Source organism: Sinocyclocheilus rhinocerous, unplaced genomic scaffold (genome assembly GCF_001515625.1).
Source record: "Sinocyclocheilus rhinocerous isolate Xijiao unplaced genomic scaffold, SAMN03320098_v1.1 scaffold4035, whole genome shotgun sequence".
Taxonomy (NCBI): domain Eukaryota; kingdom Metazoa; phylum Chordata; class Actinopteri; order Cypriniformes; family Cyprinidae; genus Sinocyclocheilus; species Sinocyclocheilus rhinocerous.
This window is the reverse complement of record NW_015641432.1, coordinates 348,789-363,906: the sequence shown is the minus strand read 5'-3', so window position 1 is coordinate 363,906 and position 15,118 is coordinate 348,789. Positions and strand designations below refer to the sequence as shown.

The window sequence follows — 15,118 nt, the reverse complement described above, 5'->3', positions numbered from 1 at the left end:
GGGGGGGGGGGGTTGGGTTGTACTGGCACTTCTTTTTTTCCACTTCAAGCACTGATTTTATCATCTCCAAAGATGTTAATTTTCTTCTAGATAATTCTGTCCTTTCTTGCAAAGTTGATCTTTTTCTGGTTTAGAGGTTTATGGCTAGCAGTATGGATCAGAGTCAGAAGAGGCTACTGCTGCAACACGGCCTTGGTTCATCCTATGAATGAGGCTATTGAAAACCATTGTTCTATTACACCACCCGTTTTAATATCCTCAACCACTCAGCAAGAACTAGGGCCATCAGATTCATCTGTTTGTAGATACCACTCAAACCTTCCCCCAGGCTGGATGCAAAAGGAAAAGATCCAGTAACCTCTTGGACTTCCTGAAGTTGGAAGAGGAAAAAGATGCAAGAGAGAGCAGAAGTGGAGAGGAGCATTTCCTGTCCATGTTTGTTTGATTGATTGATTCTTAAACTGTTACAACAATTGTACAAAACATAATGATGTTTCATAAAAGGAAATATTTATTAATGATCTCAAGCATGTCTTGTAGTTGTTATTTCTTATTTTTTTTAAATAAAGTGATGTGAATACAATTTTAAAATATTAACTAACAACATTTAAATTCAATAAACTACTCTAAAAATAGTGGTCATTGGCCAATGTTGGACCGACATTGAGTGTCTATCAGCTCAGTTTGTATGGTGTGCTTTGCACTATTTGTGCTAGGTGGATGCCATCAGGGGCTTTTTGACCCCTTTTTGAATGACAAATATAGGCTACTGTCACCTTTCAAAATAGATAGTTATTTCCTCTCAGGCAGTCATTTCTCTGCTCATTTGTTTACTTCAGATATCGGCACTTAACTAACTTTTCTTACAACAGAACAGAACAAGCATCTCCAACAGAGACAGACCTTTTTAATCGAACGCTTCTCTCTAGACATGCATAGTGATAACTGAGCAATCAAACACCCTACGGAACACTACATCTGTGCTGTTAGAGGATAGGGTCCTGGTCGGAGGCTGTTTTGAGCTCCTGTAGTGACACTACATCCTGCAGGGGAATGTAGAGCATCTGAATAATGTCAGTTTCGACATCGGTTGGCTACCACATTGTCACAGCCTGGGGAAAATTGCAGACTGTAATTATACTCCCAAAGATGATCGTACCAGCGATGCAGTCTCAATGGTTTGTGGCCCGTTCCTGATGTCACGAGCAATGTCACCAGGGCGTGATGGTCCATCCTCAGGGTGAAATGGCAACCATATAGGTACAAGTGCCATCTTTCGCATGCCCAGACACATGCTAGCGCTTCTCGCTCCCCCAATGAATACCGTTGCTCCGTTGGGTTAAAGGCGTGAGAGGCAAAGGCTATGGGCTTTTCGACACCATTCTGTACTTGTGAAAGCACAGCACCAATTGCTGTGGCAGATGAGTCGTAGGTGACCAGAGTGTCACAAGAGGTGCTGAAATGCGCTAGCACTGGTGGTGATGTAAGCTGAGCCTTAAGTGTATGCTCAGCCTCCATACACGCTTGAGTCCATACCCAGGGTCCATCTTTCCGCAATAATTGCCGCAGAGGGGCTGTAGTGGCTGAATACTGGGGAAGAAACTTCAAATAATAGCCTGTCATTCCCAGAAAGGAAGCTACTTGTGCTGGCGAAGTTGGTTCGGGAATGGACTGAATAGACTCCACATTGGAATGAAGTGGATGAATGCCCTCTGCCGACAATTTAAATCCCACAAAGTCAATGGTTGGCACAGCAAAGAGACATTTGTCACCATTGAGGGTCAAGTGCTGTTTGGCTAGTGCATCAAACACCTTACTTAGGCGCTCAACATGGATCTGCCTAGTTGCCCCATGCACAACCACATCATCCAGATAAATTACCACACCTGGTATGCCAGCTAACACAGAAGTCATTATTTTCTGGAAGCAGGAAGGGGCGGAGCTAAGGCCAAACGGCATCCTGGTATAGCGAAAGACCCCCGTGTGCGTCACAAAAGCTGTCAGGTTCCTGCTGCTTGGATGTAAGGGCACCTGCAGATACCCTTCTCTAAGGTCCAACTTGGAGAACACTGTAGAGCCATAGAATTGGGCTGTGAGTTCCTCTGCAGTCGGCAGTGGATATTGTCAGGGATTACTGCCTTGTTTACACGCCACAAATCCACACATATACGTAGGGCACCTGATTTTTTTGTAGCCACCACCAGATTTGAAACCCAGGGCGAAGCATCCACAGGCTCAATGATACCGGCGTCTTGCAGCCTTTGCAGTTCGGCTGTCAACCCATCACGAAGGGCCAGGGGAATGTGACGTAGTGGTTGAATAACAGTGGTGACAGTGGGATTGAGGAGAGGTTGATGGTTGAATGTGGTGAGGCAGCCCAGCCCTTCGAACAGTGCTGGCCACTGTTGCTGCCAGGTTGTAGTCACAGCCAGAATAGCAGCCCTCCTGAGCACACCAACGTGAACCCCAAAGCAGTGAACAGATCTAGCCCCATCAAATGTGCTCCCTTTTTTGCCACATGGAATACAAACAAAGGGAGTGTTTTTTTCAAGTGAGCTCAGTATTTCTATTTTGGAGTTGCCATACCCACACAGGGCAGTAGAGGGCGCACCCAAGGGAAGTGAGTTAAAAACTCTCTGTACGTGTCGGCATTCAGAAGAGATACACTAGCTCCTGTATCTAAGAGCAATGGGACGCACACATCATTTAGAGTTACAGTACATGATTTGAATGTTGCCAGTCCTGATGTCACATTATGAATAATGGTGGGTATAGACTGGGCTGTGCGTGTCTCTGATCTGGTGGGGGCTGATTGACAGACATTGGCAAAATTATTTTTTTTTGTTGTGGCATGTTTAGCCTCGGGCTGGGCAGTTATGTTACCACAGCACTGCTGTTGTTGTGGTCGCATGCGCTGTTGCCGTGTGAGATACATTACAGAATCAGGAGTATCAGCAGCTGCTTCTGTGCCCCTGCCTGGTGACTGGACCATGGGTGGGGGTGCATCCATGTGTGCTAGTTTGCTGGGTGTGGGATTAGTTTGGTTTGCCAATGTGGCTGCACTCTCGACTTGATATGCAATGGCTATTGCTCTAGACAGTGATAAATCGTCAGATTCCAATAATAGAACTTCCCGAATTTTCTCACTATTTGTGTGTTCAATTAGTTGATCACAAATCATTTCGTCACGCAGCACCCCAAATTTACAGGAGTTGGCCAGTCCTCTTAGGTTAGCGACGTACTGATGAACTGACTCACAGGGAAGCTGGTGGCGTCGGCTAAATATGAACCGGCACAGCAAAACACTCTGTGGGGCGCCGAAATACTTATTCAACCGAGTCACGGCCTCGTCATAAGTGGCGTCGTTGTCATCGTTGAACGTCCCGAGCACTCGCTGTCCTTCTACACCCAGACAGTGTTGCAGCAGCGCCTTTTTTCTGAGCGTGCTCACTTTAGTAAGGCCCGCTGCGACAAGATAGGTTTCAAAAGACTGCAGCCAGCGGGACCATGGAACGGGAGGCTCGCCAGGGAGTGCGAGGAAAGGTGGTGGTAAAGAGCAATCAGCCATCCTCGTCGCCAAAATGTGGTGTACAAAAGACCAGGAAACAGAGAGTTCATCTTTGGCAACTTTCTGCTCATTTGTTTACTTCAGATCTCACCACTTAACTAACTTTTCTTATCACAGAACAGAGCAAGCTTCTCCAACAGAGACAGACCTTTTTAATCGAACGTTTCTCTCTAGACATGCATAGTGATAACCAAGCAATCAAACACCCTACAGAACACTACAGTTGGCTGTAGTTGACTTTGCTTCTAATGTTTTGATGGGGATGTGGTGTATCACGGCATTTACTGTAATGTGGCAGCCATTAATATTTCATCAATATTGCAGCAGCTACTCAACTTCTCCCTTTTTATGGAAGATGTTTTATTAGTACTTTACAGATAGACTTGCATGCCCTATGTATCATTGCCAATGGGACATTGAAAGTTCTAGCTACAGCTCTGCAGGATGTTTCACGGACAAGCTAGAAAAAAAAATTAAGATGAGTGGTCCTTCCCCATCCATGGTCCCTTTTTTATCTGCACGAGTTAAAGGAAATAATTTAAACCTTCCCCTGTTAAATGGAAATTAGGATTGGTCTCCTCTCATATGTCTTCAGAACAGGCACAATCCTATTTATTATTTTGTATATTCCAGGATTTTGGGATCATTTCCCTGCATTTAATAAGGCTGCGCTCAGACCATCCCTGCTGGTTACTGGGATAAAAACCTGGGTTTATTTTATGATGACAGACTGAAAATATCAATGGGTGATCAATTAGTTGCTGAGTCAAGCATTAATTTATACCAGTGGGATTTAAGGAAGGTTAGAGCCTAGAATTATTTGCAACAGATGCTGGAGGCCCAATGGAGCCAGGAAGCTGTAAGTGGTGAAAAAAGTAAAGTACTTTGCCTTGCACTGTCTTGCTGTGCCAGATATTGTTGCAGACATCAACTCAACTTATCCACGAGAGAAGCTCTGTTATTCAAATCCTCTTGCCAAGTGAACTGGATTGGATTGGAAACAGGGGATGCCAGGGGAAGCTTGGTTGGAACTACATTCTGAGCTAGGAGAAACATTATCTTTATTTGCTTGATCTCCACAGACAAAAACTTCGCTTTCTCTTGGGTTGCAGTAAGAGAAATTCTTTGTGACACCTCCAGATGGCTTGAATCATTTGGCTCATGTAAAGATTGTCCTTTAATAAGTAATAAGGATTAATAAGGATTTAACTGAATCACAATGTAATCTTGGTTCCATCTAGAAGACCTTACAATCCTTAATGACTGTTTAGGTTCCACATAGTTCTCTTTAGACTCCATTCCAGCAGCCTCTCTAGCTTGAAAGACCATGTGGAAAATTGGGGCGGTCAAGAGGTTAGGACAGGACAGATAGTGTTATCCATTAAAACACATTGAGGATTCATTCTTCTTTGCCATAGGTGACATTTACTCAGATCCACAAACATCCATAGCCTGTTTGTTGACGTTGAAAATATTGAAAATACTGGAAAGAAGTGTGTGTGTAGTAATAGCTAACCAGCAAGATAACCTGCTTGTCTGATCCTACACCCAAAAGCTACTATAAGCCAGACAGACAGACATGATAAAAATGGAATCGGTGGTCTTCCATCTCCACCCAAACTGCTGCTTCACATCTGTTTCGTTTCATAATTCTCTGCCAGATGATGTTTAAATAAGCAACACAGTCAGTGTGCCCATTGAGTTCTGTGGTTTTGTCAATTTACCAGGTTTTGTTTTGTAGGAAATTTGGAGACAGGCACCAGGTTGCCAAAACCAGTCCTCTGGGATGAAATCTCTGTGATGACCTAATTTTGCACTCCTCTCATGGCACAGTGTAAGGCTAAGGTCATATGATGGGACTGGCTATCCTTGTTGAAAAAAACAGCATATGCTGGTTAGATATGTTTTGAAGCATGTCAGCTGGTTTGAGCTGGTTTAAGCCGGTCCCTAGTTGGTCATGAGCTGGTTATGAGCTGGTCCTGAGCAGGGGCTAGTTGCTTAGGACCAGCTCAGGACCAGCTTAAACCAGCTCAAACCAGCCATCATGCTTCAAAACATACCTAACCAGCATATGCTGTTTTTTTTTCAATAAGGATGTCAGAGGAGAGAGTTCTCTTTCCAAACTGTTGCAGCTTGTAAAATATAAAGTGGAAGAGTGTAAATGAGCAGTGTAAAGTACAATGTAAATGCTTATCAATTTGCCCCATTTTGGTTTTACAGTATTTGTGTTAAACAAGCTTCTAGAAATATTATGTTCAGGATACTGACACACCAGTGCTCAGTCGATCAGTTTGTCTGAATAATTGATTTGGTTTACTTTCACATATATTTACTTCTTTCACAGATAATTCCTTAGGTTTGCATACTGGTGGCCTAAAGTATCAAAGAGTCCTGTTCTGTCTGTCATTAGTCCCACATGTTAGATCGAGTCTCCAGGTCTGATAGGCCCAGATGGCATATCCATTTTGTCTGGTATCCAAACAACTAGTCAGCAGTTTTGTTGATACCCAAATCCAGTTAACATCAAGTCTTGTCTGGTACCCAAAACCAGTGTTTTGTCTGGTACCCAAAACTGTATTAACAGTCTTCAAGCCAAGAGTTGACTGATTAAAGCCAGAGAAGAGCAGAAGCAGGAGACGAAGTAATGATAAAAAAAAAGTTTATTGAATAATCTTAGTTGTGTATATTTCAATGCTTGGACTTTGTCTGACCAGCACAAATCCAACAAGTAGTGTTATACAAACTGCTTCACAACAACATCCTATAAACCTTGAATTTTCCATAAACATTTCCTCTTATCTCTTATTCCTATAGACAAAACAGTTCATGAAACTCCACAATCATAAGATGAAACAACATTGAAAATGCATAAGCAAGGAAAATAAGAAATGTAAAACATAAAAAGTATCAATGATTAAATCAATGATCAAATAATAAAAATAACATGATATAAGGATAATGATAAATGATAAAAATAAGCAAATGAGAAGTTAGATAAATGGCTAATGATTATAAATTATAATGTGAATATACTGTATGAATAAATGATTATAAATGAATAAACACATATACACAAATACAACAAAAATGTATGATTGCTCTTTTGATGTAATACACAGTTTGCATTTAAGAATCCTTAGATCCTTCACACGGGTTTTTAGCAGATGTTTAAAAGCAGCTTTTCCCTGTTGTGAAACAGGCATAAGGACATCGCCCTACAAGGATTATACATAATAATATACTCCTCTTCATGTGAATAAGTGAACAAAGGTTCCTACTTGATGTTCAATTTTTCTTAGGAATTTTAATATACAGTTCAGCTCCCATAGCTCCCATAGCACACATAATATTTAAGTTTCAACATAGACTCCCTCTCTTATCGCGTCACAGAATGGCATCTTTTACAGAGTGTCTTAATTGCTTTCAGTTTTGGAAAGTTCTCTCATACAAACTTTGCCTCCATCTGCTAGGACTCAAAGTTACAAGAATTTATGTGGTGTACAAACATCTGAGTACTTTATTCCTCTGAGCACTGTACGAATCATGCCTTTGGCTTTTGTCCAGATTACAAAGCTACCAGTTGTTCATAATATGCCTCTTTGAAAAGAGTTTATTAAATGCACTCCACAATTTCTCATATAGTCAGAGATGGATTGGACATGCAGTAACATGAAAGTGTCACAAGAGCAATGAAATCATTCGATTATATAGTCAGTGTGACAGTGTGTCATGGTTTACTGCAGTTCTTAACCCTTCTACGAAATGGGCTTTAAAGTATATCTTGTGATCTTGTGAAAGCTAGTGAGGAGAAAATAAAATAGTTTTGCTCACACAGTGATTCAAATTTTTATGCCTTTGAACAACCTCTAACTTGGCTAGGAAATTTGACAATGCAAGATGGTAATGACATCTGCACACCTCCTAGGGACACTGTGAATATTCAAATAGTTACACCATATATTAGCAAATTAAGAAAAAAATAAGAGTATATTAAAACTTAAACCTTCGCAAATGCCCTATACACTCATCACAGCCTTATGATTATTCTTATACTTACAATAACTTACTATTTTATCTGGGACTTGAGACTCTGCAAGTTCGGCATCTTGAACACCAAATTTCTCCATCGTGTAAAAGCACCACTGATGTTTACCTATGTTTGTTTGGCATATTTTGCCTTGCTCTTCTGTAACCAAATAGGAATTTCTGTTGACATTTAACACAGTAACCATGGTCCCACACCAGCTAAGCACCCTCTGGCTCTGCCTGCTACAGTAGCCCGAAGCTCTCACGGTTGAGCTGGAAGGAGCGAACCGCTCTAAATGTTTTTAATGTAGTTTGGAGACTCAATGTTAACAATTTTAAGTTGAGATAAACTCATTAATGGCATAGGAGTCAATGAACAATAAACTGGGTTAAGAGAATGCATTTGAAATCTTACAAACTTCACCTTTAAGGAGCAGCATGACAAAGAAGTGACTCACAGTGTTGGCCTTGAGAGACTCAAACAAACAGAACGAATGCTGCAGAATTTGACACAGGAATCTGAGCATATATAGATAGGCTTGATTTCAATATTTAATCAGTAATGTTAGACTAAAATTACTAACATTATTGTGATGACAGTACAGTTCACTCAGACTGTGAACATTAAAGTTGGTGTCTGAGCCTGGATGCCTTTCTGTGTGGGGCTTGCATATTCTCCCTTGGGTTTCCTTCATATGCTTTGGTGTTCCCCAAAATCTAAAGACATACATGATAGGTGTGAATAGAACACAAAATTGACCATAGATGTGAATATGAATGTGTGTGTTGGCCCTGAGATTGAATTAATTATTAATTGTTACCGTATATGGTGAATAACTGTAAATGGATTAACATTGTGTAATATGTAATTTTACTGTAAAATACTGTAAAATGTATGAGCGTTGGAGGTAAAAACTATGAATTGCCACAATTTATTGTTAAAAAAAGGAGTCCCATTTTGTTTGTAAAACTAGAAAAATTTTGAAATATTACCCTGATGCTGTCACATCCTGTTATACATCCACTAGTTAGAATTACAACTTTAATTGATTACAAAAGCATAGATTCATGTGTACATAGATTCATGTGATGCGTGGGATTCAAACCAGAGATTATTAATATCAGGCAAACAAGTTCTACCTCTGGCTGACATAGTCATTGGATTATTATATTGGTGTATGTAAAGAGATTGATTTGTTTGATTTTATACTTTTTTTTTTTTATAAACCACTTGGTTCATGTCAACTAAATATGTCACCTTTACAAAGATTAAGGGTTTGGCCCTTACATAATTTCTTTTCATGGCATCCCCACCAACCCCATGAATTACCCCATAACATCCATATGTGCTCCTTCGAAAAAAAGACCAGCCAAACAAGTTCTACCTCTGGCTGACATAGTCATTGGATTATTATATTGGTGTATGTAAAGAGATTGATTTGTTTGATTTTATACTTTTTTTTTTTTATAAACCACTTGGTTCATTTCCTAAATATCAAAATACGGCCTCACTTAGTGTTCTCAGTGCTCAGTGTTATCAATGTAAATGGTTCTGTATCAAGAGTCATTTATTAACTTTTGAGCAATGGTTTTAATATTATCTGACCCAAATTTGGCTAAAATAATTAAGAAATTTAAGCAGGTTTATCACAAGCTTCAGGGTTCATACACACTATAACAGAACCCGAAGGTAGCCAAAACGGTTTGGCCTGATAATGGCCCAGATCCGGCAGGCCAGATGAAATAACTCAGCCCGGCTGCGGTTGCCAGAGTCGGCATGGACAAGGGATGAATGACGCCCCAGAATTGGCCCAAATACACTGTCCAAAACTGCCGGCATTGGGCCACAATCACGCACTTTGATATTATATGTGTAGAACAGTTTATAAAATGATATTATATGTTAGATTATCAAATGTTTACTCACAAGGGTAGCAAGGTCTTCTGGTCTTCTGGCAATTAGCAGCACAAAAAGTCATTTTTGTCATTAGATGTCAAAGCTAGTGCGCATGTCTTGAAACTCATATAGCAAAAAAAATTTAACGTTCCCTTAACCACTTTAAGCTTGTTTCATTATATGAATTAAATCATTAATTTCCAAATGTAGTTAAAGAAAAAAGAGAATGTTGGATAAAAGGAAAAAAAAAATATTAATAGGAATGAAAATAAATACACTAAAAAATAACATGGGCAGGTAAAATATATTATGTTTAAGTTTAAGTGTCACTGCTACATACTATTTACCACATTGTAAACGGAGACCCACCCCCAGCACTCAACCTAAACTGGTCCGGGTCTGCATGGCCATATCTCAGCCAAAATCAGACCAGCCCTTATGGTCCGTAATCGAGCCGAATGTGGCTAAATGTGCCGTGTCTCAGAGCAAATTGGGCCAGATCTGCACATCCAAAGCTTGCCAAATCTGGCAACCATTACTGGGCCAGAGCTGGCTCACTTTTGGTGAGCCGCTGCCAGAACACAGCCGAGTGAGCCGACACTCAGCCGCAATTGGCCCGATTGCGCTGGCTACCTGGGCTGTCTTGATTCACAATGAAAGTACAGAAAATGCCATTTCTAATCACAGATTTTTAATGCACTCTATATTTACATATCAAATCTACAAAATAGGTGCATGTTAAAATATGCCTGGTGAACTCATTATTTCCAGCGCCATAGCCCTTTACACACAATCCCAGGTTACTTATATCTCAGCATTACATTTCGATACAGTAAAGTCAGCACAATGCAAAACAAAAAGTATACTGGCACTTCAAAAGTAGCTTAAACACTGTTAAAGCAGATCCAGTTGTTCACAGAGTACTAGTATAAACTGGGACTGAAGTACTGGATTCAATAATTTTCAGTTGTCAAGTTGAGGATTTTATTTAGAGTTTCCTCTTTTCCTGTTAGTTTGAGAATCAATGGCAACACACACACACACACACACACTCACACTCTACAGGCAGAAGATACTCAAGAGTACACACAAAGCTGTACCAGGATCAGTTTTGCTGTAAAGAATGACACAGTGTGCACAGAATGTGCACAGAACTGAGAGGAGCTAACCAGTTACTAGAGGCACAGACAGCAACCTGTCCAAAACTACAATGAAATGAACTTCATCATAACATAGACAACTTACAGTATTTGAGGTACAGTAGATGTCACACAATCACAATTCATTCAAAAACTACTGCATTACATATTATATATTCAACAGCAGAACAGATCAATTTAGTTATTTGTAGCATGTATAGTAGTAAATTACTTGTTTTTTGTAAATACTCAATGATTTGAAATTGAGTTCTGATGACTCCCCGGCCGTGCTGTCCATTCCACTAACACATGATTCAAATATACAAACAAATATGATTCAATAAATCTAATCAAGTGTGCAATTTGGGGTACTGCTAATCACATTTCTTGATAGCAACAAAAAAATGAACAGTGTTGATCTTTCAGAGGAGTTTCAATGACTAAACGAATACCAGTGTCTCAGTGTGAATGCTCTACTGATTAGTAAATTGACAGAATGAATATTCAGATAATTCAATGTAGCCGAGAAAAAGGGAGAAAAAATTAATTAATTTGACTTCCTTTGGCTTAAATGAGGTAACAATTTCAAGTTAATTAGCTTTCAGTATTATTTTAGTACGTCATGAAGGCTGTGCTTAAAGCCACAGGTTACAGACTTTCAAACACATAACCTAAAAATGAAAGTCCAAACTCCAATCAGAAAGATTATAACTTGTCATTAATTATAAAGTTAATTACTAATATTTTTATATATAAGGGAGAAATCTCCTGTTGTATGAGAACATGATTATCAGTAATAAAATATAATAGAATCCTTGATTAATTAGATTAATATTAATTTACATTTTAAAAAGTGGGAAATTCTGTCGCAGACCGCCACTGAGAATGGTAAGGGATTGCAGCTATTTTAAACTGACCTTTTAACATTGAAACATTTATCAGAAAATAACACATTTTGTTTGTAAGTTAATCTAGCTGTTTCCTTGCTACTTCGGTTACTCTTAAATATCTTTTAAAGGCCCTTCACACACAATGAGCTGTAACAGTGCTCACACTACCTCATGTACTTATATTTAGATGTTTATAAAAATATAGAACACTTACTAAAATGTCCTCATAAAACACTGATATTTCTCTTTGCTCATGCAACCTCGAATTCTGTGCTTTACAGGAATATATTCATTCCTTCAACAACTGAAAACCATTTTACCTGGCACCCTGAAAAGCTGACAAGCCAGCAGCAGCTACTAAACCCAAGTTGATTTTGAAATGAATACTTGTGCTATCGCTGATAGCCCCCGATGGCTGGCACAAAGTATGTAGCTGTAAAAAGCATCAACCTTTGAGCTTCTCCTGAAAATTTACATTCACCATTGCTTAAAAACCGGAATCTGCTGTTTTAGCTGCTTTGATGACTTTGCATGGTTTAGGCACTAACACAAACTACAAAATTGCAGGAGGACTGCAGTAAGGTACTTAGCATTTGTTTCTCATTTATGACCTTTACAACTGTTAAATGATGTTGCCTGTCATTTCGCACACACACAAACACACACTCTGGGCTTCATGGAGGTGGGGGTAACTTGACATCCAAGAGACTGTAAGCAAAAATGTTCCAGAAGATTCCACAGAAGATAAAGAGTGTGTAGACACTGAAGAAGATCCAGAACAAGGACTGTTCCTGCAAACGCTGTTCATAGTTCTGAAGAACCACAACGCCAAGGGTGAGGCCCACTGCCACACCCCCCAGATGGGCCACAAAGCTGGGATTAGGGCATGGTGGGAAGGCTGGGGGATAGAACCGAAGCCAGACGGCACGACCAAACTCCACACTCACTGTAGATACAGAAAGCAATGTGAGGGTTTACATATTACACATTTCATTTAAAAACAGCAAATCTTAAATGCAGAAAACTTAAGTGCACTAAGTCATTTTTTTATGTTTCTTTGACTTATCCAGCTTATTCTTCCCGTAAAAATGGGCGTGGCCATTTGTAAATTCTATGGGTCTGGCTTCCGGTCTCATCCGCGTCCAACTATTTTTAGCTGTACCAAACCTCTCGTTTTGCTGCTTGATATTGAAAATTTGTGTCTTACCATATTATTTGAACGTGTTGTCTTAATTACGAACACACTGGTTTATAATGCAAACAGTTTTACTGTTAACTGCACGTTGTTATTCTCGTTATTTGCCTATAGTGGCGAATGAACCGGAAGTCTTGCCCATAGGCTTACTTCCGCGTTGAAGAAAAAGGTGGATACTGACAGTGGATGCAAAAGTTATCCGTGTCATTGTAAAAAAATTTTATTCACAGGTATTTGGTAACTACAATTATTTATAGGTCAAGATAAAGTTAGTAGCATTCAGCTCATCATTTTATCTTGTGATCCAACTTATGTTATGTGCAATACAATTGTGGGGAAAAACATTACTTAATGCACTTTCATTGATTAGAACAATTCTGTACATATCCTCTTAGCTCTGGAAGAACTGGCCTATTATCATGAGTATGTTCTGTTTTGGTTTTGTTCTAGTGTTCATGTGGTTTCCATATCCCAAAGGCTTCTGTTTGAACTTCACACCTGTTCCCTGTTCCACTGATTATTCCCTCTGTGTATTTAAGCCCTCATTTCTTTCTGTTCATTGATCAGTGTTGTCTGTGATTTTGTGTAGTTTGTGGTGTTGATTCTCCTGGCTAAGTAAAGTGTCTATAATTTATTCCATGTTGTGCATGTGAACTACAACCCCTGACAACTATATTAAAATTCAGTTTTTCTTGTTGAATTTAAAGTTAAGCACTGCAAAATAAAATAGATTCTAAAAAATATAATGAATTATATATAATTATAATTGCAATATAAAATACATTTTTGACATTTACAACATCATATCTATTATTTTTGAAAGATTAAGGAAATGAGAATGCACAATAAATATCCAATAAATTAAAAAAAAATCTCTAAAATCAGCTAATTACCAATATGGTATAGATATATTGTCAATCCCCTAGAATATCATGATCATTCAATATTTCAATCACAGACTTACAGTCTCACAAACTAAAGACTATTTTAGCATAAATAACATAAAAACATATTACATACTGCACACCAGAGCCATTGCCATGCGAAAGAGCTTGAACTGACACTTCATTCCTGACCAGTTCTGTAAACAGAGGGAGAGAAACATCAAATTAGGAGAAATGACAAGAAAATTGGTAGTTAAGAGAAAAAAACACTTCAGTATTCGTTCTAATACTCTTCTGGTGTTGTTCCAGGGAATTGGTTTTGGTACCCCATTTTTATCAAGGTTGCTTCAGACTCAGATGTATATTTGTTCTGGCATTTTCAGTGATCCTGTGACTATCAAAGGGAGCAGCATTAGCACCTGTCATTCATCAGCTAATTCAAGGTTAGTCTTGCAGTTTTGCATGCATTATACATAATAAATCAGATTTGATTTGACCTAATGAGAGTTCAGTTTTTGTTGTAGACAGTCTATGTGTAATCTGAGTCCATATCATGTACCAGTGCTGACACTAAAAGTTCTATCTGAAATGCTGAGCAAGTACAGGAGGGTTCATGATCTGATTTGAGAGACTGTGGACAGTCGCGGTGATAATATTTAATGACTCTGACCAGGTCATCATGCAGTACAAAACACCTCCATTCATTTAGAGAGAAGGTCAAAGCTTCGGGGAATAGCACATAGGTCTTTGATTGGTCAATGACAGAGGAGGAGGAGCTACAAAATAGACAATTATTGTATTGTATTATTATATAAAATGTATATGTAGGTTATACAATGTACTGTACATTGATTCTGTATTGACTGAGATAATGCAAGACAAAAAAACAAAAATATGTTTCTGGGGAAACATAGGCATCGGTTCTGACTGTGTTATTTAGATACTACTGAAGAAAACAGCAACAAGAAGTCAACAACTATAAAAAGAATCAAGTCTTAATGCAGAGATCAAAACAAACACAACCTGTGCGTTTACATGCAATTTTTTTGGATGAAATGTGAGAATAAAGAAAAGATATCAATATGAGATATTGCGCTCTTTACACTCAGTTAGCTTGATTCAGTCTTTTCTCTTTGTAAAAGCGGGAGGTTTGAATACAATACGTCCTTTCATTTATCTAGCTTTTTCTCTCAAATTCCACTCAGTTTAGGGCAAAACATCAGACCAGGAAAGTCCTCTGGCTATGTAATTCACAAAGGTTTTTGACAAAGTATTGCAGTATATACAATTGTTGAACTTGCATAACCAAACCGGTTTATATATGCTGTAAGCTCTACAAACAGTCTTTAGCATTTCACATTCTAACTTGCGCCTTTTCCAAAATATTCCAAAACTGTATGACTAATTTTCCAGTTCTGGGTATGGGCTGCAGTAAAGTGAGGGCTGGGGTTAAACTGCCCCCCCATGACATCTGCTGCTGATTCTCCAGGAGCACACACACACACACACACACATAGAC

The 15,118-nt window shown here is 39.0% G+C and overlaps 1 protein-coding gene across 1 annotated transcript in view; it reads right to left on the bottom strand.

Moving 5' to 3' along the window:
• Positions 1-11,491: 11,491 nt before the first annotated feature.
• Positions 11,492-15,118, bottom strand: part of LOC107754871 (rhomboid-related protein 3-like) — a 66,520-nt gene continuing 62,893 nt past the window's right edge. Inside the window, exons 8-9 of the mRNA XM_016571483.1 lie at positions 13,736-13,796; positions 11,492-12,466 (exon numbers count right to left, since the gene is read on the bottom strand). Coding sequence (XP_016426969.1) covers positions 12,195-12,466; positions 13,736-13,796 — 333 coding nt within the window. The 3' untranslated portion in view covers positions 11,492-12,194. The remainder of the gene's footprint in view (positions 12,467-13,735; positions 13,797-15,118) is intronic.